Here is a 27,612-nt window from a genome sequence, read left to right as displayed (position 1 = left end):
TTTGATGTTCGTAAGTGAGTTCTTCCTCTGACCACCGCGGCTTCGGCCATCCTCCCGGGTGCCTTGAAGGATAGTCTTTGACACGGTGTTGTGCCGAGTCGCATGATCGCATGATGGTTTACGTCGCTTGACTGTTGCAAGTTGAGGTTCCTGGTGTCCATCGAGTGTGGCCATCTTGTTTCGTACAATGTCATTGATTGTATGTTCTCTGCATGAGATCCAGAGAAAGAAAAAAACAGCGTGCCCAAGACGAGATCTGAACCCACGACAGCCAATCTTCACTGCATTTTGATATTGTCAGCCTTAGATATCTGAAAAGTGATTTCTATCACCTGGATGTCTTTTTTCTGTTTGTGTGTTTGTTTGTTTGTTTGTTTGGTTGGTTGGTTGGTTGGTTTTTGTTTGTTTTTTTTTTTTTTTTTTTTTTTTTTTTATTTATTGTTGGAGTGTTTTCTTTCCGTGAAGTGTAGATACAAACTTAAGAATTTCGGAAACTGAAAACATCCTGAAGTTTTAAAAGAGAAATACAAGAACTATAACAAGTCATTTATTTCTGCGGGTAGTAGGATAAACAGTGCTTTTTTATCACTTAGTCCTTGCCATTAAGGGGAACAAAGAGAGAGGGGGAGGACAGACAGACAAAGAGACACAGAAAGAGAGAGAATTTTTCAATGATGTTCTGATGAGATTTCTAATAATGATGTTCGCGTTATTTTAAGAGGCCATAACTTGATTTCAAGGCTGTGCTGTTCTCTTTTCATAGCTTTGTGTTTCCAGGTGGAGCATCATCAGCATCAACATCAGCATCTGGTCTTCACTACAGATTGTTTGTAATTCACTTGATCCTCGCAGACGGGATAGGTCATGGTCGGGTCAATGACCAGCTAAGTAACTGCAGGTATTTTGACAACGGGTCTGTTTTTCTTCGACTGACCCACTGCTCCGGCAGATGATACTATGACCTGGACTGTGTTTGGGGTTCAACAGTCACACTGTACTCGAGTGTTTACACAAGTCCACTGTCCCCGATGATCAGATTCCGTGACATCACGATCCACTCCCTGGAATATTCTGCAGCTAGACGAGAAGGGAGAGGAAACTTTCCATCAACCATGAGATCTGCTGGGCATGACAAGCTAGCCTTATCAGCGGGTCCGACTACTGATAGGAAGGCTAACATACGAGACTAGGAGATGGCGAGCCACTGGTCTCAACTGTCAAAAGTATGTCCCTGGTTTACCTGACTTACTATCGAGTGAATGCAGCAGACACATCAGCGATCCTACCAAACGTCCTGCTGGTGCATTCTGGGATACCACCACCTGTTCAGTTTCTCATGACCGCCCAGGTAGATCAGTTTATAGTGGGTTTTTTTTTTCTTTCCTTTGATATGTCTTCGTAACTTTTCTTTTGTTAGCATTTGCTCTTTTCTTTGCATTGTGGTAATAAACAGTTTATTATCTCAGCAATATTGACAAGTTACCAAGACTTAACAGTCAAATGGTCCTCACATCTAAGGGATCAGGTGGATTGTTAGAGGTGGAGACTAGCATGTTTAGTTTGAAAGATACTGGCTTTCTTTCATAGCGATGAGACTATGCGAAAGGTATTAATAGCAAATATCTACCCTCTATCTCTCTCTCTACTTTCTTAATCAGAAATCCTACATTTTCGATTTTCATTTGTCCTAGTTGAATGCTGCAATTTTTCTCACTTAGTTTATGTGGTTATGTGTATATAGTCAATAGCGTGGAGACAGGTGCTCAGTGCAATTTTCTCAGTTACTGTTGATGTTCTAATGTAAGATACTGATAATTACTGTTTGTTATTGTATATCTTATATAACTCAACTGTCGAAAGCTTTTTCACATCCCACACTGCAGCTTATAGTTAATGATGATGGCAGCTGTTGGTTACTTTCCCCTTGAAATGGACACAGGCCTCCTCAATGAGAGTTCTCTCTCTCTCTCTCTCTGATATCTCACAGTTCTGTAGAATAGTTTGATTGTTGTTCGCACGGCACTCTTGAATACTTGGTTTTTGTTGTTCACACGGCTCTCTACACATCCCTGGATTTAAAGAGATGGCAGACACACACAAGCCAGGGGACTGTGTGTCGTTGCGTTGATCATCTCCATCAGCCGATTTGCATCACGAAGCGAAGAGGTAAGTAGGATTCAGTGAGAAAAACCGAGACAGGTAGCAACACTCTGCCTGCCAGACATGAGGCCGAACCACATCAATGGTGGGAGCTCATTGGTCTGGCAAAGTGTTGATACCAATGTATGTCTGTGGTATTTAAACGCACGCCGGCCTTGCTTAACTCCAGACCTTTGGCTCTGTTAAAGGACAAAGAGATAAGAAGCTATCCTCTGTGCTATTCCCGATGTACATGTCACTGTAGAGAGGAAGGTTGGAAGTTGAGACAGTCACTCAGCTCACTTGGGACTGAACTGGATGATGATGGTCAAAGGTAAAGATTAAAGCTCGGAATGAGCTACAGCTTGGGTTCCTTGCTTTTAAGATCCCCGTTAACATAATCGCTCGAGCTCAAGTGGTTACACAAAGTGTGTGACCTTTGACCCTTGATGTAGTCGAAACAATAGGTGGATAATAGAGCCATGGCGTTCAGGTTAGGAATCCTACACACACATGCAAGCAAAGATCAGGCATGCGACAGCAGCATGGAAGAAAAATTCCCTGAGCAAACTTCGAAAGGTGTACAGGAAATTCAACGGTAGAAAATGAGAGCCATAAACTCAGCAACTAGCGATGGATTTTTTTAATATAACATTAACAAAGGTCTACAAGAGACAAACTGATGTTAGTCGTCCACAAAATTTCAGTTCCCCTGTCAGTGATTCTGGTTGTGTAGGACATCAAGATAAGCACACCTGGTCACACTGATCATGTGTCACAACTAATCTTCACTGAGCAAGTCTGTGGCTTCTGCCTGGGAGATAAGTCTTATCATAGAAACATGTGGCTTTTTGTGGAATAATGTCCCAGTTATCTCGAGACACAAGCAGATGTTGATAAATGTACATTGTATACTTTTATACTTGCTGATCTGTCGTTTTATCTTCCATTTTCACGACTACTGTAATGTTTAAGTATAACGGTTCTTACCATCCCCCCAACCCCCCGGACCTTGTTAAAACATCACGTGCAAGTAACATCTGGATTCTTCACAGTTTATGATTCTAGGGAGCAGTGACACACCTAAGCTACAAATTTAAACAACTTGACCGATCGCGGCCAGAGACAGCTCTTAGGTTCGGCTCTTCCTAACCGGACAATGTTTCCAAATGAAATTTATATTAAAAAAAAAATTGTGCTAGACTTTTTCAAATTTTTGTCCATATTTTGCAGTAAAGGAGGGATTTACTTGCGTGCATACCGATGTCAACATTTAAGCTAATTGAATCATTGTTCATTAGAATGGTCGACTTATTACTTTTGATGTATGTCTTAGGCACTCTTACGCTGACTGATGTTTACAAATGATTTGGACAATTAGTTAAGCGATGAAAAGTTACGAAAGTTTGAGCAGTTTTGATCACATAAGGATAGGGGATTTTTTTTAAAGAAACAAATGTGCAAACACGGTTGGCATCACTTTATTTCTTTTTTTTTTTTCTTCGTCGGTGTGGTTGAAATGATCCCTAAATAAATGAATGTGACAGGCATTGCCCATGCAGCCTATCATGTTTTATTGTCTTTCTTATTTGCAGGAACTTCTTTCCCTATCTCCTGTTGGTCTAACATAAGTCGGGATGAGGACCTTCACTGTCCAACTTTGTTGTGCACTCCTGCTGGTGGCATGGACATCAACAGCCGAGAGAAGACAGGCACGAGTCCTATCACCCGCGTCCCACATTCAGGTTCTAAAGACACACGGGGAAAAGAGGTCTTCCAGTGGGGATGCAGCATCTGACGAATACTCCCTTCCTGCCAAAACGCGACTTTCAGAAAATAGGCAGGAGAGTGATCTCCCCGAACATCCAGCAGACGACACGCACACCACCAGCAAGAGAACAACCCGTAGCAGACGCACGCGCAGGACATTGTCAACATTGTCGCCACCTTACCAGTGCAATCAGACGACAGAGATGTCCACACCACCGTCCCTGCCGACCACAGCGAGGAAGGAAGAGCAGAGAACTCTTCTTCGTGGCACGCCCACATCCACGTGGACCAGCTGTTCAACACGTCCTCGGAGCTCAGCGAGATCGCGTACAGCGAGACCAAGTACTTCCTGGACAAGATCTTCAACAAGTATGGCGCCAGCTCCTCCATGACACTACCGGATCTGACGCGGCTGATACAGAACCTGGGATTATCTGCGGAAGATGGCGGCCCAGACGCCGAGGATGGAAGTGACGTCACGTCAGGGAAATCGCGGCGGCGGAAGAAGAGTGTGACGCATGTGCACTCCAATCATTCGGACGTAAGTACTAGACGGGTGTGATTTACTCTGTAGTTCCTGTTCTTCGATAATACATCTGAGAATACGACCGTTTGGAAATCAATTTAAAGTTCGGATGATGTAGATGTGACATTAGTCGTTATTACATAGCGTGTCCATGTGTAATTCCTTTCTGCCTCAGTGTCACTTCATCACAGACCTACTGTGGGCCTTTCACTTCGACAGTCTCACCACCTTGGACACGAGCCACTTCTTGCTCCTCTGTCCTGCACTCATTGACCAGCTGGACAACGGGGACTGCCACAGACATCAACGCCATCACCACCACCACCAGGACAACCATCTCGACACTGACTCGGACCACGACACAGTGGCCTTAGACCCTGTATCCGTCGGCATCGCCAGCATTCCTGCTCACGGTAAGGAGCTCATTAACAGGAAATGGTTGATGCCAGACTTTGCCAAATATCGAGGTTCGCTAGAAAATTGTCAACGAAAGTTTGTCTCCACAGCTCAAAGACAGAAGACAAAACAAACAAAATAATTAACTCAAAGAAAGATATAAAGTAAGATGTCCTTTTTTTTTCTTTTTCTTTTTTTTCATGTCAGAAAACATGCATCTAGCTCTTTCTTTCCAGCATGGCTCTACAGTTTTGTGGCTGTCTTGATTATCTCCCTCGTGGGGCTGCTGGGCGTTGCGGTTATCCCCCTTATGCGCAAGTTGTTCTACAAGAGCCTTCTGCAGTTCCTCATCTCGCTGGCTGTGGGAGCTTTGTCTGGAGACGCACTTTTGCATCTGCTTCCACACGTGAGTATGGCACAGTCCCACCAAACATCCTACACGTCCAGTCGAAATAATTAAAACTTGTTAATTCTGAGTAGAATATGACACTGCGCCCCCAAGCGTCACATCCATGTAGTCAGAGTCAACACAAAAATGGTGAACTAGGCTCAGATATATCACAAGCAGGACTTTCTACAGTTTATATTAAAAAAGAAATATTTTTTTTTTTTTTTTACAGACAGAACTCGATGAAGTGCAAATAATAGCTAATAAGGTGATTACATGTTTTTCATAAAGGCATTAGTGGAAGAGGAAGAGAATCACGGGGCAAAGGAGGTCACAGTTCAGACAGTGTCTGGAAGGGTCTCGTGGCACTGGTGGCTCTTGTCTTCTTCTTTGTCCTGGAGCGTGTCCTCCATGTCGTGACATCCCAACGCGCTAAACGTCGACAACAGGTAAAGTAGCGAGGTCGGTTCCTTGTCCCAAATACACTTTTTAAAGAAGTAATCTTTCTAAAGTATTTTTTAATTAAACAAATGATTTATTTAGTCTTTTTTTTAATAACACAATGCTGCCTCATCAAAAGCATTTTTATTTTCCAAACTTACACTTTGCGATATCCACGGCTGGTGTACCAATGTCGAATTTCTCTTCCGCAGAAAAAAATTGGAAGCAATATTTCGGGACTAGCTAATGACAATGGAACGAGTATGATGTCCCCACTGGTTCTTACCATTCTGCCTGGTATGTGGTATTTCAGTTACATCAAACGAGTCATTTATGACACAGAATGTCAAGATCATTTTAATATTGCCAAACAGTTTAATATTTTCTGACTTGCATTTTAAATGGAATAGACGGGTTCATCGACCCAAATTTGGCTAGATCGTATCTTCTGAAATCAGCCAGGCCACTTCAAAGTTCTCTAGAATATCTCTACAGAGTGAATTTGAGACTTTGGACGAATTGCTGCGTGTTTCAAACAGAATTTTTTCTGGAATTACCTGAAACATACTGCCATCAAATGTTTATGATTGCTTCTTTTCCTTGCTCAGGTGGCATAGCTTCATCAAACGAAATTTCAGTCACAGAGAAGGGTATAATCAGCGACAAAGACAACATTCACGACAGCTACGTCAGCGCCACTGCTGATGATGCCCAGCATTCGAACCACAACCACGGTGACCCGGGAGGTCATGGTCATGGTCATGGACACGCCCACCTGTCCGAGATGCCGGACTCCGTGGCGGCCGTAGCCTGGATGGTCATCCTAGGGGACGGAATTCACAACTTCAGTGACGGGCTGGCCATCGGGGCCGCGTTCGCCAACAGCATCACCGGCGGCTTCAGCACGTCTGTCGCCGTCTTTTGCCACGAGCTGCCTCACGAGATAGGTACACAGACCATGACAATATTGTGCATGCTCAGACCGTCTTTTCATTTGTCCTCTCAGAATGTAGTACTTAAAAAATTAACTGGTGATTATTTGATAAGCTGCTTTGACTTAGTGCACGGAGCCACACTATTCTCCATAATTGTAAAGAAAGCGAAACAAACAAAATTTTCAGATGCTTTAAAATTGAGGCAGTGTTCAAATCTTGTTATTGTAATGTCACTATTACCCCATAAATGGGAAATGTTAACTATCACAAACGATAAATAATGTATCTTTGATCTTTACTTCCACTTTGCTTTCTTACTTTCACCCTAAAGGTCAGTATTTTAAGGTTTTTAATATCACTGAATTAGAGAGAGTTGTCTCGGCAGGGAAATAACTCTTGATCTCATGGCAGGTGACTTCGCCGTCTTGCTCTCCTCCGGCATGACAGTAAAACAGGGGCTGACCTACAACGTCCTGTCGTCTGCTCTCTGCTTCTTGGGAATGGTGGCGGGCATGCTGCTGGGCCAGGTGAAGAGTGCCTCCATTTGGATCTTCGCTGCTGTGGGCGGCATGTTCCTGTACATCTCGCTGGCTGACATGGTGAGTGGCTAGCACCTCACAGGTAGTCATGGCATTTCTGTACATCTAAAATACATCATGGCGAGTAGTTACAGCAGGCTTAAGGGTGACCATATCTCGCTGGCTGACATGGTCCCAGACACACATGAAAGGTTTTCATTGCAAGAAGTTTAAATTTGAAAAAGATGGTTGGGGGGATAATAAAACATGGAACTAAATACTGGTCAGCTGTTAAGTTTAATAATAGAAACGTGAACTTGTCTGCTTATCTCTTCTTGCTGAGCAAAAGAAACTTAATCTATATTTGGATTTTTCGGTGCGAGCTGTCCTTCATTGTTTTCCCCTTTCTTTCTACAGTTGCCGCAGCTGTCCACCGCTGGGAATCAGTCTGGAAAAGCCGCCTTCAAGAATCTGCTTGTTCAATGTCTTGGAATTGTTTTAGGCGCCGCAATTATGCTGACCATTGCGGTCTTTGAGGAAGATCTCAAAAATATGTTGGACTAACGAGTCAAAGACTACACCCGAGTAACTTTGAAAACTGATACACAGTAAGAGTTGATCCCCTTTGTAACTACTTCATACGAAGTCCCGAGTCTTAGGACGCAAGACATCTACCACATCACAGTAAGAGGTGGTAAAACTAAAATACTAATGTGAGGGGAAACAAACTGATGGAAAACTTCTTACAGGTATCGTGTAAAGTCTGTTAAAAGGTGGAATTAAGCCCTCGTGTCGAATGCTGACAAAGGTCAAGATTACACGTAACCCCACAAGAGTGACAGTAGATGAGAGTTACTACCCCACAATCACCTCTTCTACTCGTGTCCACCGTCAGACTTCTGCAAATGAAGAAAGTGCTACTTGAGCTGAAACATTATTTCTAATAATAATTTGTCCCGAAGATTCTTCCGCAGCTGTTGGGGAAGTCGTCTGTAACAAAAAAGTCTTATGTGATGACTGTATAAAGGCTTTGCCAAACATACTCGAATGTTCGCCCATATTTGTCCGATTAAGAACAGCCTGAAAGCAGACCGACAATTTCATTCAGTGGCATGCGAGCGTACAAGCAACATAATCCGCTCAAACCCGAGTAAAAGCGGGCAAGCACACAACACGCGCGTACACACACACACACGGTGTACATGAAGAACTTTTTATTGAAACACAAGCTGCCGAGGCTGGATATTTCAGAGCCACAGTCGGTAAACACCTTGTCCGTGACGCACAATACGCTGAAATCAGTAAAGCTTTGTCGTACTCCAGTATAAGACTGGTTCTGGCATTATTTTCGTAACAACTGACATCTAAAAAATATAATTAAAGAATTTTGGCAATTGTATTTTTGTTGATTTGAATCTGGTAATGTTTTGTATGACACATTTTCTTCATTCTTCTTTTCTTGATAACAATATCAAATCTTCTACTGTTCCATGTCGCATTTTTCAGTGCCCCATACTGTTCTCATAAAATATTCTGAACACGAGCAACCCTAACACAAAGTCATGAACGCCCTGGATTAAAATACAATAATCTTTAAGCTTACCAAATTTTCGAGAAAAAATATCATGCCTATACAAGCAAAGCTTTGAGACAAAAAAAAAAGATTACAATGTTTGTTGAATCAAAACAGAAACTGTTTAATACAGTGAATATATTAAGAAAAATCTATAAAAACGAAACGTAAAAAGAAAACAAAATACCTGTAAATGTTAAAACAGACAGATCTAAAAACGACTACTGCTACTTTCATGTCGCTAACATTAGCAGGTAGGCTATTCAGCTATTTCACCGGAGAAACCATTCGATCAAGATAGAATATGTAAGGCGACCATCATGGGGACTTCAAAGAACAAAAACTGTCCCCTTTGTGTTTTTAGGTTGGTAATGTGTCCGAGTATACCGTTGTCTTCCTCAAATACGCCTCCTTAAATTATCAATTTGTTTCCCGAACATGTTATCTTAAATTTAACTTTTCGCAAACATTTTTCTGTAATCAGCAAGTTAAGCAAACGTTTTTCTTGCTCTTCTGAATACTCTACTTGCGAAAACACATTGTGATTATGGCAGTTGTTGTAGAACAGTACTTTCTAAAACTTATCCTACGCATAACGGCCCTTGTGTCATTACAAACAACGAGTTGTCCGATTTAAAACCGTCCCGCCTCGCGTTGTTTACGGCTCATCTGGACTTCAATGCGGTTTCAAACACTTCTTCGTGCAAACCATGTGACTCCGACTTCAGTGCCAGGTTCTTCATGCAAATCCTTTTAACTTAGCATGTACCCTTAGTCGCCCTCCAATATCTAACGACACGACCTGCCGGAAGAAATGTGTGCCCAGTAGATCAACAACACTACGGCCTCAGTTGGACACCTAACGCCAAGCACTAAGCTAACCTGCTCACAAACATGAGACAAGAATTTCATGCTTTGTACAGCCAGAGTTTAGCCACCTATTCTACATAGTTCCTGCTCCTGTGCGACAGGAGTCTCCCCAAACTCTAAAATGTTAATGGTCACAGCACACACTACAGGTGAGGACAGGATATGACGTAGTATCGATACATAGCGAGACATGGCGGACGCCGGGTCTGTTATTGCGGTCTATTGGGTTAGTCATTAACAACACCAAGACAGAAGGCATGGTGTTCCTGATCGAAAAGACAACAACAGCAACGAGTCGGCACGCGGCCTAAGCCTAAACAAACTTCAGACACTAGTTCACAAATCAACGTCGGAGGACTTTCTCGACGAAAATTGGTCACAAAAAAGTATGCAAAATGCTGAGCTGGCCAAAGCAGCTTGCCCACTGCAGACAATTTCACACCAGCACTGCGCGGCGAGGCGTGACAAGTTTGTGAAGCCACAAATGACAATCATGGAGGTAACTTGCAATACATGATTGCCACATCAAGCTACCGCGTTTCTCGACAGTCAAATCGCTCACCCTTTATAAACACACAGGACGTTACCAACCACTATACAGAAAAAAAATCTTTGAATCCTTGGGCATTTTCTTCGTTTCACGCTGTTGTTAAACTACACTGAGAGCAATGAAGACTTTCCCTCAGTTACATAGTGAGCTAAAAAAAAAAAGCAAGAATACAATATTTATATCCTGAAGTGAATTGTTACAACGCTCAAAACATAAAAAATATTCCGTCACAGTTTTTATAGCTGTTCAAGCGGATTAACAAAAGTTCATTACTAGTGAAGTTTGTTATGAACAAATATGTTGCTATCCCTGCTCGTTGCCCTCTAATTACATGATTTACATCCCTTTGTATTTAAATGAACACGAAACAACGAGTACCTCTAGTTTAAGCGTCATGATCCGACTAACCATCATTTTCTGACTACCGACGACACCACCGTGAAAGGTCAAACCAACAAAAAAGAACAGAATTTCTGACGATTCCGACGGCTTTGTTGCCAAGGATTTGTGGCAGCTACTTCTACGTACAGTCACCCAGCGTGACATCTCGACTGTTACTGCGCGACTGGTCACGCGAAAAAACAGGCTACTCCGCATGTATTCGTTCAGTCTCACACTGAACACTGAGAAAGTTTATTTCATAGAGGGGTTGGGGGGGGGGGGCTAGGAATTTCTGTAAATAAGCATGTTTGCCTGCCCCATAAGAATTATGATTTTCCAACGCGCACTGAACACAAAGGATTTCTTTTATGAGTGAGCGGGAAATAGTTGTCTGTAAATCTAGAAGATAAAGTTCATGGTACATCATCAAAAGCTGTGAAAGTCGCGGTCAAGAAAATTCTGTTTCTCGGCATAACTGCTGTCAGACTGCTAGATGATGAATGACTGTTCAATTCCGTGTGTGATTCCGTCAGGGAGGTTAAAATCTAATTCTCCCCCCCCCAACCCACTTACCTACCCATCCACCAAAAAATACAAAAAGAAATGAAAATCCTCAAAAATACGAATACGCTCAATCTTGTGCTTAAACTGTCTAGATCACTATATGCAATGATTTTAAAGGTAAACCTTTATCTTCTCCACCTCTCAAATTCCAGGACGAAATGAATATTTTACAAAAACGACTCTTCTGCAGAGGAAGGAACTCCGTGCTTCTGAACGCTTGCTAGGCGTCGAGGATGGGGTAGGGGATATCCCTGCCAAGACGGTCAATCTCATCAACAAGGAAGTCCATGTCTTGGGTGGTAAGGATGGGATTGGAGACGGCCACCCGGAAGAAGTTTGGCATGGTGCCCAGCGGCTGATACTGCACCATGGTGGTACCACTCTCCATCATGAGAGCCTTAAGATCATTGGGGCGACCTGTGTAATGCACAACGTGTATCAACGTACCATGAGGAAACATTCTCAACTACTGTTGCTACAGACAGTAAAAAACATTCCACTGCCATGGATGACAGGTCTAAAAGGGGTGGATCGATGGTGGAGATGGGGGGAGAGCGAGAAGTGGGAAGAACCACGAGAGTATTCTACAGTGTGATGATGATGGCGTTAGCAAATGTTAACGTTTCTTTGATACATTATTTACATGCCTGCTAGCTGCTGAATGACAAAGGCCACGCTCGTACAACTTGCACAAACATTCAAACAGACGGACGATCGTTCGGACGTCGTGTAGCAATATATTCTGAGTAACGTATTATCTGTGTTCAATTAATCCGCTTTTGCGAGAAAATAACACACACACACACAATTCTGAACCAAGCAAGCATTAAGTTTCGAGTGGACTCACTTTTGTAATCTGTTCCTTTTTGATTTGTTCAAAGGGTATATGACGCCAAGCCTCGGGTAAGTACCAGAAGCAAACGTTGGGTGCGTCAAGCTGGGGAAGAGAGAGAGATGGCGATACTAACCCAAGTGAACTTAGCCAATACCGGTAACTCTACTGGCACATTTCTTTGCAGGGTAAGGAAACAGGCATATACAATAATAAGTGTGACCAAATGGAAAATTTCAATAAGTATGACATCTTTAAAGCAACTAGACCTATTAATATTTTATCCACGTACTTCAAAAGAAAAAAGAAACAAAAACAAAAACGATTCCCTACCTCGGTGTTGACAATGTGGAATCCCTTATGATCAGTGGCTCTGTCTTTCAGATATCTGCAAAGTAAGAGAACGAGAGGTTGCATTCACTAACTTTCACAACAAAAAATTACATTTCAGGAAAGAGACCACGCCCACATCGACCGAAAGGCTTAAATATTTACAGTGCATCGAAAATTTGTATACATATGATTTCTCCACAATGATTTCCGAGTTTGTGGATAGCGGTACAGAGGCCGGGCTAGCCTCGTAACAAGCACAGTGCCTTGGGACAGTGTGATACTCACTTCGCCATCTCCATGTTGTGGACGACTTGTCTCTCAAACCCTTCGTCTCCCTGTAATCAGGTCAGTATTCACGCACGCAAGCGCACCCAAGCATACATAGAAATTACACTGTTTCAGAATAAAACCTGATACAAACATGTCCTACTTGGAACCCTACTATTATGCACCATGTATCGCCACGGAAGTTTAAAAAGAGGTCAAATATTATGTGACTAATCAAGGGGTGTGATATCGTTAAAATATTATGCTGCATGTGGCAGCCATACAGGGTGCCCCCCCAAAAAAATTTACTCACATTCTGATTCTCTATAACTCACTGTAAAGAGTGCGTGCATTTTTTACCACAAATTTGTAAATTTGAACCATTAATCTTGTTTATAAGTCAATAAACACTGCATTTATCATGATTTAAAGTGTGAGTACATTTTTGGGGCGACAGCGTTCGTCGATTGTGTCAACTTTTTAAAATATATTTGTGGGCTGACCTTTGCTCTCCACATCAGCCACATTTTGAAGATGTCATTGTGGCGACCACACTGGATGGTTTTGTCCCCAGTGTCCCAGCTCAGGTCGTAGTGCTTGTCTTGCTGGAAAAGGTAGTCGGCCTTCATCTGATTGGCTGCTTGCAGAATCCCCTTCAAAACGCAAAATAAGATCAGGCATCAAAATTTTCAGAACAGGAATGGGAGATGCATTAAGGGGTCCGAGCTTTCTCTTGAGTTGTTGTCTACGTATCCCATGACAGATTTCCTTGATGCGGCCTTTAAATAAATCTTGCTATGAGGAGGAAAGATGGAGTCAGTCTACAGACCCAATATTAGCACAGACTTCACAGAGGGCCAAATGTTCTTACCTTGCGTTTACATAGGATGGCAGAGCACTGCAAGGGCACACCCATCATTTTGTGTGGGTTCCACGTCATCGAGTCGGCTCTGAAAAGGGACAACTGAGATGTTAGCGATAGACTTACCTTACAAATGCCTCTCAGTGAATACGCCTCCATGAGACTTTTCGTATTTACGTATGATGAAACACAAACCCGTGAAAAAAGTTAACATTGCTTCTTTCTGAGTTCACCGATTTAAAAAATATTGTTATTTAATTTTTGTAACTTCGTTTGTTTAATTACCCATAAATCACCGATAAAACACATAAAAGACGTTGTTTTACATCAGTGAGCTCAGCAACAATATCTGGCAAATTTTAAGATGGTCCCACATCGACAAATAAAACAACCTTCAGAATTATGGCTGACATATACAGTTTACCACGAACTAATATCCCTGGACTGCTGGCAGACGATTTTTTTTTTCCTGTTAACTACTAAAACGAGGCATTGGACGACAAAGCTTCCGGTTTATTCACATTCTTTGTTTAGGCTCGCCGAGGCTTCCAGCGGAGAACTTCGCAAGAGGCTAAGCGTTGGTCTTGGCAAACAGACAGCAGTCCACCTATACACGTCCTTGAGTTTACACTCCTTCGCCAGCGACTATACTTCATCTCGAGTCCCAGCATGATCCTTCTGCTGTCCCTCACCGTATTTAAGTAGACTAATCCTCCAACACGGATCCAATCGCTACTTAGCCGAGAGCCCAAGAAAAAAAGTCGGCTTTTCTTTTCTTTTTAATTTACGCGTGGTCGCGTCGACACGATGTTGTTATTAAGGTAGGGGGACTATAAGTGATGTTTGACTTTTGGTCACATTTTTATTTGATTTGGTTTTTCGTTATCACCTAGCTATGAACCGAGACAACATTTTCTCGAATGAGACAACTCACAGCTTTGAAAAGTGAGTCCTTAGAGCAGGCGTACAGGAGGTTTACCGTGGCGACGGAAGAAACATATTTTACCGACAATGCACTGCACTGCGCTTCAGTGATATACATAACAGCAGCTCTCACCGGCTCTCCTAGTTCAAAGAGCGTTTAAGTCACCTACTCGTCACTTGGCTCACCTTTCGATGCCCTTCATCAAGTACCTATGATCGCGTGACATCAACAAGGCACCTCCCCAAGCTCCCTGAAAATAGGTTTTAAAAGAGAAAAGGCACGTCCTGTTGAAGTTCCTGATTCCACAAGAAACCAACACGTTCAAAGACCAACGTAAACAGTCTTCCAATCACTTTTCAGATCGAAAAATCTCTGAATAAAACAAAACGGGCTCTTGCGTCGCCACAAACAAACCCAGACTTCCCACAGCCAAAGCAAAAAACAAAAATAAAAACACTATCGTGTGGTTCTTGTCTAAAGACGAAAGAAGTCAGTCACGCGTCAACAGAAAGTAACGCAGCTGTTGCGGATTAAGGGAGGCAACAAAGCATACTCACATCCACATGCATCCAAATCCCGTAGGTGCGGCAGACGTCGGCGATGGCGTCGAGCGGGTCGATGGCGCCCAGTCCGGTTGTTCCGCACATGGCGTTGACCATGACAGGAGTCTTGCCTGCTGCCTTGGCCGCCAGGATATGCTGCTCTAGCTCTTCCACCAGCATCTTACCCCTGTGATGGAAAACGGGTAAATGAGTAACCTGAACGTCATAAGCGGGTGGGCGGTGTGGGCATCAGACAAACGATACAAAGTGGGCAAAGCAGGTCTGTGGTGGTGTTTTTTTTCCTGCGACAAAAATGAAAGCGAAAAAAACCCCGCACAAATGCTAAATGTTAGTTACATACAAGAAAGCAGATAGGAAAAGGCGATGGTAAGGCAATACTACTGTCTTTAGCACAGAAATGACGTGAAACAACAATCGTTTTACACAAATGATATAATACGGTTGATTTGAGAGACCAGACTACCTATTTTTTTTTTCAGCACCAAATCCTGTGTCTGGTCCTCTTAAATCCTATGCGACATATTATGCATTGCAATTAGGTGCACGAAAACTTCTGGACAATAAAAATGGCATCAGTTTCACCTTTCAACATTTAAAAGTGAAGTGCGGCGAAGTTTTATTTCTTTCTCGGACATTCAACTAGGTCCCTATCGTTCGCCACTAACGAAACTTTATCAGTTGCTAACGAAAAACCAAGTTTGGTGTTGCTGAGACAAATGCTGCAGTGCGCCGAACAAAATACATATAGTCATTTAAATTAAGAAAGTGTCTTATACTAATTAAAAATACGCAGATAATTACTAGTACGGCAAACGGGGTTATTGAGGACGAAAAGGTGGAGAACAGGACGTCAGAACAGGTGACACTTGTGTAGACATCATGCCATTAATAACATTCTAAATGACTTCTGCAACAGCCCTCCATAGTCAGACTGTGAATTTACACAACAGTTCAATCGATTCGCATCAGCATTTAAATAATGCAAATCTCGGAGCTCGATGTTAGTATTTTTAAGAAAAGAACCATGTGCCTCAATGGCGCTAGTCATGGGTATAAAGCCACAGTATGAGTCTTACTCCAACTGAGCTGCCTATGTGAAATGTAGCTGATGAGGCTCGCCAAAGTTGTTTTCAATACCCGCCAGAAACTCACCTGTGATCGCAGCGAACCCGGATGCAGTTATTGGTACCAATACCAAGAAGTGCGCATGCTCGCTTTATGGAGAAGTGGCTCTGAAACAGTTATGCAGTAATGTGTCTGTCAGCTGGGAGAGGGATGAGGAGGTCAAATTGTCCGAGAGGACAGCTCCTGAAGTACTCAGAGCAGAAATGGACCACGTGACCACAGTTTATGTCATCATGGATTTTTGGATAACCTGATGTAACTTTAGGCCTGTTAAGTGGTTCCGTTTACTGTGGTAAAAGGATGGTTACAATGATACTGCCGATGTTTACTATACACTTAGTCTTTTTAAACACAGAGAGAGATTCCACGTTACAACTATCTTGTTCTGTGCAGAATACTGCACTAAATTTGTCGATTGGATTCAGTCAATTATCCCACTGTCAGAAGACGATGGGGATGTCATATTGCCCACAATTTGATAGATAAGGAAAATTCACGCCTGTCAAAAAACAAACTTTTGGATCGTTTACAAATACCGTCTGGCAGTTTTAGAAAATGCGAGAAAGACTGTCTTTTGGTGGCGTATCACATAATGGAGGGAGTTCCAACATGTTGATGTTGAATGAGCAAACATGTGATTCTGGGAACGGAACGGAAGTGAGACAGAAAGTAGTAGATGTGGAGGTTTTCAGTGTCCTGGAAAGTCTCGTGAGCGACACAATTGTTCAGACTGACATTCATATATTTTTTATGTCTTGACTCTTCCTCCATAACAAATCGTTGCGTAATATTTTTTCCTGCAAGTACAAAGCATTTTCTAATTTCAGCCAAGCGATTACAGTTATGGGTGACTCCGTACTGGCACTGGAAGCTGCATGGCTTTCACGCCATCGTACACTGTGATAAGTCTGTAAAGATCCACAGCCCATTCTGCTTTTAATTTTCCAAGGCATTTAGTGCATATCACTCGCCGCTGTTATATTGAGCTGCGATTAAAGGTCAGATGACGACCTATCTCTTGCTGAGATCTTCGGCGCTCGTAAAATGGCGGAAGTTCTAGTTATTTCACTAGCAAGCGAAGCCTCATCTTCAGACTCGAGACATCATATCCTAACTTTCACAACACACCAACAACAACAACAAAATCTGTCCATTTACCGGCATGCACTGCTTAACGACGTTTCGGTTAACGACGGACTATGTATACAATGGAAGTCCCATAAGATTATTATGCTTAAACAAACCGATTGCGCTGCCAGTCGTATAAAATTATTGCACATATATTCATGAACAGTATATAATACTTGATAATGATAACAAACAACAAAGTCTATGATGATCGCACAACAACGAAATCGCAAAAAGATTCATTTTTCAGATTGCATCTCTGTAATTAAGCCATGCATGACTGTATATAAAAACCACCCAATGTTTTGCACCCTACCCTGCGCTACCCTTCAGACCATAGATAGAACCCAAAGGCACATAATTTCGTATCAGTAAATAACTAAGCATCTTCGACCGCTTTTCAAATCATAATAATGATATCTCCTTTCAAGAAGTCTATTTTGCATCGCTAAAATTATATATTGCCTCCAAAAGATACTAATCTGAACAGAGAGTGTGACAACTGAACTTGTCAGCTGTCAGCAGTCACAAGTGTCTGATGGGTTCCATCCTCGTGGCAACAAACTGTAAAATTTAGATGAGAAAGTGTACTCACGTGCTCGGATGTAAACACAACGGGGCACACACCCCACGGCATCCCCTCCTCCTTGGCTTTGGGGAAAACACTGTGCCTAGCAATGAGGACGCCGTACAAATTGGACACAGCGCCACCTGTCGAGCGGTCAAGAAAGTGGGTCGCATGAAAAAAAAAAACGAATCAGCAGCCAGTCTCTCCTGATTATAAGTGAGTATACATCATGAACGTAGATTATATGAGAGTCTATGAATGTACGAGGGTCTCGTGAAGCGCGTATGAATGTGTTGTGTCGTTCATTGTTGTTACTTCCCTATAGAGCTGCTACTAATTGCCCTTTGCGATAAAATCCTGTTCTCTCTATATATATATGTATCTTAAGAGAAGACAGCTGAAACTGTTCTAGCGCCTCCCACATTCGTCTTTGTACACAAACAAACACACCTTGCATGCTGACAGAGATTCAGAGGTATAGGCAGGACAACAAAGTACAAACCTGGAGCAAAGATCCCTTCGCCTTCGTTTTCCCAACAATTTTCTCCCAGCAGGTCGAAAGCACCCACAATCTCCATCAGGTGAACACTGCGCCCACCTCGTAAAGAAAAAACCTTGTCAAGGAAAGGCCCAACATACCAAATAAAGCCGCCAGACATAACAATCCATTTATCCGAGCTTACTCATGTTTTATTTGTCTGATCCAGCCAATCATTTCAAACAAATGGCATCCGACCAGCACTAAACACTTTCCAGCGGCTTGCTGTCTTATCTACCTAATCATCTCAATCACGTGAATGTGCTCAGCGCTTGTCTATAGCGTTTGTACAGGAACAAAACACCTGTCGTCTGCACGTTACAAGGTCCTCACACTTGCGCCGCCATGTGCTACTCTTCGGTCCACTTGTGCTGTCACCAATACTCGCTTTAAAAATATCCAAAAAGGTAGCAAAGGACATGGTTTCTGTGCTCCTGTGTCGCAAACCACAGCGAATCCCTGACCGAAGAATTCACACGGAAATAGAGGGATCAAAGTGCTTTGCATAAACATCTATGCATGACCATGCAACTCAAAGCATCAAATACACGCTACAAAATTACCATTCACACCGATAGATATTCGCACAAAGTGGAGAAAATATACAAATTCACACACAGAAAATAAAGAAAATATAAACAGCAGCAATAAACAACCGAGAAAACAAGAGAAAGATTTCCGGAACTGAATTAGAAGTGAAGAACTGTCAAGACCTTTTTTTGGACTGGGAATCAGTCCGACACTCACATGTTGGTGTTGGCGATGGCGGTCAGCCACTCCCCGGCAACACCCACCACGTCTATGCCAGTGGACAGCTGCTGTTGAATATAGTGCTCGCTGAAGGACTATGAGGACAATAGCACTGACTAAGTCTGCTATGCTCTCCACTACCTCATCAATTATGACACGACTCTAGTGATCTTCACCACTAACGACGCCATCAATATACAACCACCGAGACTTCTATGTCAACTTACTTGTGTATATGTCTACTGTTTCGCAAACGGCATCTGTCTCTCTACACCATGTCCTTCACTTGAGTATTTACCGTGCTTGATTCTTACCCTCCGACGCTCTCTCTATCCCTCTCGGTCATTCTCTCCCTTTGAGATTAGCTCAAGCAGAGGATTTGTCTAGCCTCTCTTACCGGTCTTCACGCAGTACTTCAGCGTTTCCTTGCAGTCGCTAAGCAGCTGCTCCAAATCTCGCGGCGTCTCGTCGATATCTAGACAATGACTCATCATCTCGCGCAGCTGATGAGGGTGATGAAAGTCGACGACCTGTGTGAATCAGAATAAGAGATTGCCTTGATTTCATCGTTAGCTCCCGCTGCTCGTGTCCATCGTCAGCAATACACCAGCTTTCCAAGTCAAGGCATGCCGTAGGGATCAGGGATGAACTGAATACTCTTGTTTTTGAAGATATTTTATTTCTTATTTAATGCCCCTTTTATTATGCCTTCGCAACAGATGTCCAAATTACAACAACTATCGGGAGAAACCCGACCAACATAGCTCTATGATCTGGAAATAAAGACCTCTCATCTCAATCATTGATTAACAGGAAATATTGGTAAAGCTAAGGAACCACAAGCTGTTGCGTGGGTTGGTGTTGTCCAGCACGATGTGTGAATAGATGTGTCTAACAATCTCATTCTGCCGTCTTATACTTTCCCCCATAACCCATTTACTGCGGAGTGGACAAATAATGTTTACGATTAATTGGTATAATTGATCGCAGATATGAGTGATCATCCAACCAGTGATCCTTCGTTCAATATGTCTAATGCATTAACCAAGACACTGAAAAATCTCCATGTCAGTCGCACTGGGCCAAATGTATAAAAGTCAAATCTCTCACTCACATACCGTATCACAACCGCACATACCCGTCAACCACACACAGAAGGGATGGGAGAACTGTCAATCAACGTGACACATTACCTGTTGTCAGTTTAATACCTTCGTCTTTCTGTCCATCTCTGCCACGTAGTATTGCATAAGTACCAGAGCTACCTCCCTGAGAAACTTGCACGCCTTCCCCTCTCCTCCAGCGTTGAAAAAATCTGCAGCATCAAGGACATCTGAGGTCATCAAGTCCACCAGCGTTTGTAATTGCTTGATTTCCCCGTCCCGCTTATATTCCCTCTGTTCTTACACACTCAAACAACAGACAATAACGACAAGACTGCTCAACTACAAGTACACCACCTTGATTGAAGACCCTCCCGACCTCTTAAACTGTGACCAGTCATCTGATTGTAACAAATAGACTGATTAAAATGCAGGTGCACAAACCTGACTCTAGAACCCCCTCGAACTGTGACCAGTCGGAACTCTTGCAGATGATGGCCGCATGACTGTCCTTGCCCTGCTGTGGGCCCTCTTCACTGGCTGTGTTACTACCGTGGGAGCTGGTGTGGTTGACGATGCCCCGCTTGAGCTTGTTGAGAAACATGCCACACTGGTACGCCATCTGGCCCTCCGCCTCCTGAGAGTCAACCTCCTTGTTTGAGTCTGAAAATTACACGGAAAAGAATTGCAAAAATCAGATTAATACATTAAAACACTGTTTTTTCTATGTTCCAAACATCTAAAACATATACACCTGAAAATAAAATCATTTATGGTATTGTTTTATTTTTTTTTAAAGTGTGCAAAAGACTGATATTCCCATTCATTTGTCACGAGGTACGTGGACAGTCTAGGCCGTTGATGTTATTTCTACAATTTGCATTCTGTCGATTAATGGAAGATTAAAACCTTGTATATGTAAATAAAACATTCCATTCTAAGTACATCTGAATTTAAGCAAACATGAAGGCATTTTATAAAACACAAGGTAAGTGTTCAGTGAAAAACAAAATGCAAAGGAAAAGAAGTTTTTAAAAATTGATAGTATTCATAATCATCTGCTAGGATTGCAGGGCAGTAGTATGTGAGGAATCTGCCATTAAAATGTCACAAGTTGCAAGTTGTCATTAGACATGTCATTTATCTAAATGTCGCAAGTCGCAAAAAAATCTTCTACTTTATTTAACTGTCGAAAATACCCAAAGCCCGCTCCAAAAGGTCTTTCATCACTACTGTATATTCTGTCAAGCTCTGTGGCAACTAATAACCGAAAAACAAAAAAACAAAAAAAGGGATAACTGCGGTTTTAATAACCCTTCTCTTCCATCGACAGGCTAATGTAAATAAACCTTCAAGAACATTTTACGGACCATGGCATTTCCTGTTTACAGATTGTCATATCGTCTCTAGCAACGTCTATAATTTCTTTCCCATCAAAGATCAATATCACTGAGTTAAAATAAAAAAAGACGCAAGACATTTCTGCAGACGATCAAAGCATTTATCAACAAATCATTTTATATTATCTCTATATTAACTGCTTTTCCATAAGTTTGTCTCAAAATCGAGCTGAGCCGCACTACGAAAGTTAACACTGAACCACAACTTTCAACTATTTTGTTTGTTTGTTTTAAATAATACGCAGCAGCAGACAGCTATTCACTCCCACACCCCTAATCCTCCTTGATTTTCAGCGTGTTTCCGAATTTTGTTTCTTACATACAGAAACAGAGAAATAGATCAATGAACTCTTGTCTTGAAGTCGGTGCTGACAGCGGATTCAACTCTCTTTTCACGGCTAGCTAATTTGAATATAAGCTTGGGAAAAAAGAAAAAAGCACACGCTGGATAAAGACTTGTTCACAACTGGACAACCGCTGTAACAAACTACTAAATGATGATGTTGGCAGCATGTTGTGGACAGAAAGAGAAAGTGTAGTCGATTTCCCATTCCCAATGCCACCAGTAACAGAATTCTGAAGAGACACTAAGAATCCAGGATGGAAATAGTATCGGGAGGAGGGTGGAAAATATACTGTGTGCCGTTACTTATTATTTAACATGAAGCAATGGACTAACCATACCATGAATGACCAGCTTACCGCTGTTCAAGACTGCCCTAAGTGTCCAGCTTTGACAGCTGCTGCGTCTAGCCGGTGACCAGTTTCTTAACCTACGTCAGTCAATGGATAACTGACCGACTTACGTGAGTAGGTAATTGTATATTGCCAAGGCGACAGAAAAACTATTTTTAATGTGACTATAAACCCCACAATCTGCTGCTGCTTTATATATAAAATTGGTATCACAATTCTTTGTATTAGCATGTATAGGTGAGATTTCCAACTTCCAGCACACTCTTTCTCTCATCCACACACACACAGACAAAGAGAAATACTATCAAAAATCCATTTCAACACGTTGCGATTGCAGATCCATGTAGTGAGATGCTAAGAAGGTGTAAAGGGACGTACCACACTGCGAGTGCTCCGTCAGCATTGGGGAGTTGACGCGCGAGCCCACGCCGATGGTCTCGGCAGTTTTCATTTGAGCCCAGTCCATGATGCCGGCTCTTTTATATCAGGTCTTTAAGCGGGAGGATGTAGGCAAGCTGTTGGGAGACACACACAGAATTTCATTAGTTTATTCACATAGTACGCGTGTATGCGCGCTTCTCTCTTTCTTTCACATTCAAACACAACCCACGCGTATGCACACACGTATTGTTTCATAACCCAATCCACCACAAGTCTATGCCTAACCCGGAAGATAATGTCTCGGCCGCATATCTGTCATACCACGCATCCATTGTCGCCAGCAAAATGCTTGACAGATCTGTCTGCTGAGAGGACATAACTTGCTCCGGTCGAAAGTCTAAATGTTTTGTCTATTACTGTAGAGAATATTGGAATGTGGCTGTGTATCCTAAATGGTGAAAATCTAGAAGAGGAGAAGGTACAAACTCTCAACAACAACAAAAAACTCTATAAAAAGGGGGAAAACACCCCACGGCTGTCATATTAGGATTACAAATGCAGGTTTGGAAAATGCTTACTTCAGTGATTACAGTTTGTGAGTGACGACCTTAGCCCTTTCTATTTAACTATTACTTTCCTGACGGTGGAAGAGGAAGGAAGCTGGGATATTTGACTACAGAGATGCGCATGGCGGCACTTTAGTAACCGCCAATAATTATTGTGTTGAAGCAGGCAGATGGCGCAGGGTCGTGATGATGTCCTGACTGACTGACCAATCATCTCAGCGTGGTCATCCCACCTTTGTGCGCGCTCCACGTGTCGGAGGTCATAGGATGTCATAGCTCGACACACGCTGGCCCATCATTCCCACTTTGCATCAGTCAATTTTAGAAACTGCGAATATTGTCTAATTTTTGACAAAATTAATTTAAACATAATATAATTAAACATCATAATAAACATAATAAACAGAAAATAGTCTATAACGAACGTTGAATTTTAACAGTAGCAGTATGGCTGACTTCATAGTGGGCTAAATGGGTTTTAATCTAACATCTACTTTCTTGCTTTCTCGGGGAATCCAGAATGGTAAGAAACACGACGGCAAGAGTATTGTCATACATTTCACCATATGTTGTTCTCACACCATCCGACTACGGATGGACGAGGGCAATGCTCAACGCCAGCAGCAAAGACTTCCATCTACTGTCGATCGACAGTTTTCCTTCACAAATTCTCCTTGGCCGTAATTACAGCGCAAGTCGGCGTCTGATCCAACTTCGGCCAAATTGAATAACACCCCAACCCACAAACTTTTTTTCTTTTTTTTTTTGCTTGTACTGAAAACAGGTGGTCTAATAGTTCTCTACCCCGTAATTTATTTGACTCGGTCGAACCATTTAAGTCCCCACTCGTTCTCCTCTTTGGTGTTATTTGCAACCTATTGAATTGTATACCTATGGAGTGCATTCTGTAAGTATATAATGAATTCTATAGCTAGAGAGAGACAATTATAGAAAATTCCCCTCTTGGCGCCCCATATAGACCATGTTTATGCTCGCTGGTCTTTTTGATTATTCACTGCAGTCACAAGGGCGGACCGGCTTCGCAACGGTTGAGTGCTTGTCGTCAACACAGACTAGGTGTCACATGCTCAGCTCTCAGGTCTGGCACACTGTACTTTCTCTGCACCTTGCACCTGTTTAGCTAGGGAGGGGGAGGATCAGTTGGTTTGCCGCCGATGTAGGATTTGTCGATGCCTCAGTGTACATCAGTTATTCTCTGCATTCCAACCACCCCACCCCACCCCCAGCTACAGTCTATTGCAGGCTCTTACTCCCCAATTCCTCCTCCCTACCCCGCTGCGACCTGCGTGATGTGCTAGTGCTGCATACAATAATCTACAGCAAGCAGCTGAACTGACACGACGCCCACGAGCAGCGTTATGGCAGTGACGTCTGACACTCCTTCGGACGTTAGTCACTCTGATGTCACCATACATCTTTCTTCACCACCGTCCTGTCTGCGATTACACCTGTACTCGAGATGGCTGAAAAACTTTTTGCCACTTCACATCAAACGATCCTGGCAAAAGTCACTATGACTAAAGTCCGCTTAATTTATTAATACATTTAAAGTAGTAATGACTACATTTAAGATCCTTTTGGTTGTAGCACCAGCTGGTTATATTAGCTGACGCCCTCCCTCTCCTCTTTAAACACTAAATAAGAGGGTACATAAAAGCTCTGGTGGGAAGGGGAGCATATTTTTAGCGTCAATGTCACCTCTTTATCCTATTTCACCACTTATAATCTGAGTGTTTTTAAATTACCCTCCCTATCACCATGCCACCTGTAGCTTCATCGTCTGTATGCTGACTGCATTTGCTGGCTCTGCCACAGAGTATGCTATCTGTTCTCCCTTACAACCTTCATTTATCAAAATATATTTCTATCAAACTGCATATCTATTGTTAACTCGAGATCACAGAAACTGATGCTGGCTGCTCAACCTCTGACCTAAAGGGACCATGACCCTATTTATTCCCAGAGACCAACAGGTGGCCAGCGAGTTCTACTGAAGCTCTGATGGATGTTGGGGAGATGGGAAGAGTGAGGGGGTGCAATGGCTGCTACTAACAACCGATCAATAAACAGCCCATAAGGATTGGGGCATCCTACAACACCAGATGCATACTGGTATTTGGTGCCACTATCAAATATCTAGGTACATATATAGACTGATTGTGAAGCTCCGTTTACAATGCCAAATATCTCTTCTATCTAATATACACTACAAAAAAGCATGAATTAATAACTATTTTTTCAAGGTCTGTGACACTAGACATGATATGAAAACAATTACCCCAAAGTCAACATAACTGCACAAAATATACAATATTCTACACACTCGATGCAAGATGCTCCTGCCAATGCAAAACTATCCCCTCGAACACAAAGTGTTTTTGGAAACACCATCTGTGAAGTACTCAGTCCTATTTGAATTCTTGTACCAAATACACATAAAACAATGTAAACTTTCACCTTACATAAAGGTATGTATCTAAGGTTCATGTGCACATATTACTGATGGAAGTGAAAAATGTTTAGCACTCTCCTTAACTCATGCTTTTAAGTTTGTTTTCTTTTTTTTTTTTAGTTGTACACATACTATGCAGGAAACCATCACCCCATTAATACCTCTGGCAACTGGAGAATGTAAGTATGAGGCCATCCTTTTTACTTTAGCCTTTAAATACAACCCATTATTAATATGCATGAATAAAGATTGACATAAAAATACAAATGCCTCAACTGTCAATTTTCTCCATGTGAAACGGGCTGAATGTGACCTGGTGTATCAAGCTAACATCCAAGCATAAATACAAGCACATCTAGGATTAGAACAATGGCTTTCCCACTTCCACAAACCATTGAATATAACATGTGTATGTCAAAAGGCATAAAAGCAAAAATCTGTTATGATGACAAATACATGCCTATTCGTCTTTCAAAAGCCACTGACATCCAAAGGCTGTATCAGGAAAAATAGCAGGAAAATGCATTCATAAATATCTAGAATCACTTAAAAAAATAAAGGATTGATTTATGCATCTCATCTCTACACTATAAAGATGTAAAGTGTCATCAATGAACACACATATATTTCATAAGAAATGCTGCAACACTGATTAAATTTTAAAAAATAAGACATTAAACAATATATTCAGTTCAATGCTTAAACAACTTGTGTCATCAAAACAGCTTTAAGAAGAAAAAGCTTACTTTCTTCACAAAGCAACTAGCAGTCGCAATGTTACTAACATTCCCATCTAAGCAGCAAAACCTGGGTGCTGGCTCACCCTTTTAAGTTTAGGATGGAAATGAAATCCTACTACAAACTGGGATTAAGGATAGTTTCTGTGCCAAAATTATTATAATTGGTGTCAAACTTAGCAAGGTCTTTGAAGGACTTGCCCCACCAGAAGTGATAAACCAATAAGGATGAGTGTTTAGAAGGGTACAATTTAATTTGTGTTTAAGGGCTTTCAAGGATACACATTATTAAGGGTTACAGGATCTCCTAACTATTAACTGCCTGTAATGAATAAAAATGTCAAGAACACGTTATAGCTCGCGATATAATGGGTGGGATTTCTTTTGCCTTTAAATCATAAAGCAGTTTAACCACCTTACATTTTCTGTGATACATTTCGTATGTTTTTATAACATTTTCTATTATAAACATTGAAGAAGAAAATCAAATATTCCTCATTAAAGATAATTTTCTTTAAAACATTCAGACATTTTAGAACTCTTCTATTTTACTAAAAGTGTTTGATCTTACACAGATACCATCATCATAATTTAACCATTTCCCTGTCCCCATTTATCCCAGGTCCCAATCCCCCAAATAATGCAACCATCTTCAGATGGTAGTACTTCTCAACACAAACAATAATTTAATCAGTCTACTCTGCCTGTCCAGATTTTTATAGGATTTAAGCACTTGTATTGCTTTCTACACAATATCGATGCTTGCTAATATTTAATGCATTTTAAGCCTTCAATGAATATAGCTTTCACAATGCAAAATTTGTCGTGTTTGTTGTTTACAGACGCACAGTAAACAAATCAATAAGAAAATAATGTTGATGAGTTTGCAGTGGCTCTGCGCTGAGCTGAAGGCTTGTTAAATATTTATTTCCCTTCTTATCTATATGATCCATTACGAGATACGATTTATTCCTCACACATATAAACAATCGAGTGGAAGTCTCCAAGGTCGAGTAATCTCGACTCTGGTTTAATGAACCAAAAGAAAAACATGCTCGTTCAGCTTTCTCCGATCTACCAAAAATCATTTTTCTCTCGCGAAATGAATGTAAACAAAACATTTACCGTATTGAAGAGCCCACACTAGCGCGCCAAGCCATATTGCATCTTTGATGAACTCTTTCTCAACGTATAAGCTGGCTGACCTCGCTTCCCCTGGTCACGGATGGATTGTGAAGCGATGTCTGTAAGTAGTTCTACATACGCGGTCTTCCTAATCATCACACATACACTCAAAAAAAACCGGTTTTAGCA

General features: G+C 41.9%; 2 protein-coding genes across 4 annotated transcripts; one reads left to right on the top strand and one right to left on the bottom strand.

Annotated features, from left to right (window-relative positions):
• The first annotated feature begins 777 nt into the window (after window positions 1–777).
• On the top strand, window positions 778–8,510 carry LOC112556123 (zinc transporter ZIP10-like). Of its 3 annotated transcripts, XM_025224820.1 has the most exons (11): window positions 778–1,348; window positions 2,082–2,166; window positions 2,349–2,473; window positions 3,735–4,450; window positions 4,611–4,848; window positions 5,068–5,237; window positions 5,511–5,668; window positions 5,873–5,957; window positions 6,269–6,607; window positions 7,007–7,194; window positions 7,531–8,510. In XM_025224820.1, the coding sequence occupies exons 6-11, from the start codon at window positions 5,069–5,071 to the stop codon at window positions 7,675–7,677; spliced, it is 1,086 nt and encodes a 361-aa protein (XP_025080605.1). In that variant the 5' UTR covers window positions 778–1,348; window positions 2,082–2,166; window positions 2,349–2,473; window positions 3,735–4,450; window positions 4,611–4,848; window position 5,068; the 3' UTR covers window positions 7,678–8,510. The 3 variants fall into 3 exon arrangements, with proteins under 3 accessions (XP_025080605.1, XP_025080604.1, XP_025080606.1); XM_025224819.1 differs by lacking the exon at window positions 2,349–2,473; XM_025224821.1 differs by lacking the exons at window positions 778–1,348; window positions 2,082–2,166; window positions 2,349–2,473 and adding an exon at window positions 3,155–3,275.
• On the bottom strand, window positions 8,313–27,612 carry LOC112556020 (glutamate decarboxylase 1-like). Its single transcript, XM_025224630.1, is given in 19 exon segments — window positions 8,313–11,448; window positions 11,899–11,988; window positions 12,217–12,271; window positions 12,502–12,551; window positions 12,987–13,136; window positions 13,355–13,433; window positions 14,456–14,520; window positions 14,828–14,999; window positions 15,986–16,065; window positions 17,682–17,797; window positions 18,157–18,237; window positions 18,240–18,268; window positions 18,940–19,025; window positions 19,215–19,222; window positions 19,340–19,472; window positions 20,154–20,257; window positions 20,490–20,708; window positions 22,520–22,656; window positions 27,424–27,612. Coding segments are annotated over 18 exon segments (1,782 nt in total). The 5' UTR covers window positions 22,608–22,656; window positions 27,424–27,612; the 3' UTR covers window positions 8,313–11,271.

The sequence above is a fragment of the Pomacea canaliculata genome, linkage group LG2 (assembly GCF_003073045.1).
Source record: "Pomacea canaliculata isolate SZHN2017 linkage group LG2, ASM307304v1, whole genome shotgun sequence".
NCBI lineage: Eukaryota > Metazoa > Mollusca > Gastropoda > Architaenioglossa > Ampullariidae > Pomacea > Pomacea canaliculata.
The sequence above is the reverse complement of the archived record's forward strand: the minus strand, read 5'-3'. Positions and strand labels throughout refer to the sequence as shown.

Excerpts from the sequence above, each read along its gene's own strand:
- LOC112556123 (XM_025224819.1), top strand. The coding sequence starts at position 5,069 with ATGGCTCTACAGTTTTGTGGCTGTCTTGATTATCTCCCTCGTGGGGCT. Across the intron at positions 5,958-6,268 it reads GGTTCTTACCATTCTGCCTG|GTGGCATAGCTTCATCAAAC; the intron begins GTATGTGGTATT and ends TTCCTTGCTCAG. Across the intron at positions 7,195-7,530 it reads ACATCTCGCTGGCTGACATG|TTGCCGCAGCTGTCCACCGC; the intron begins GTGAGTGGCTAG and ends TTCTTTCTACAG.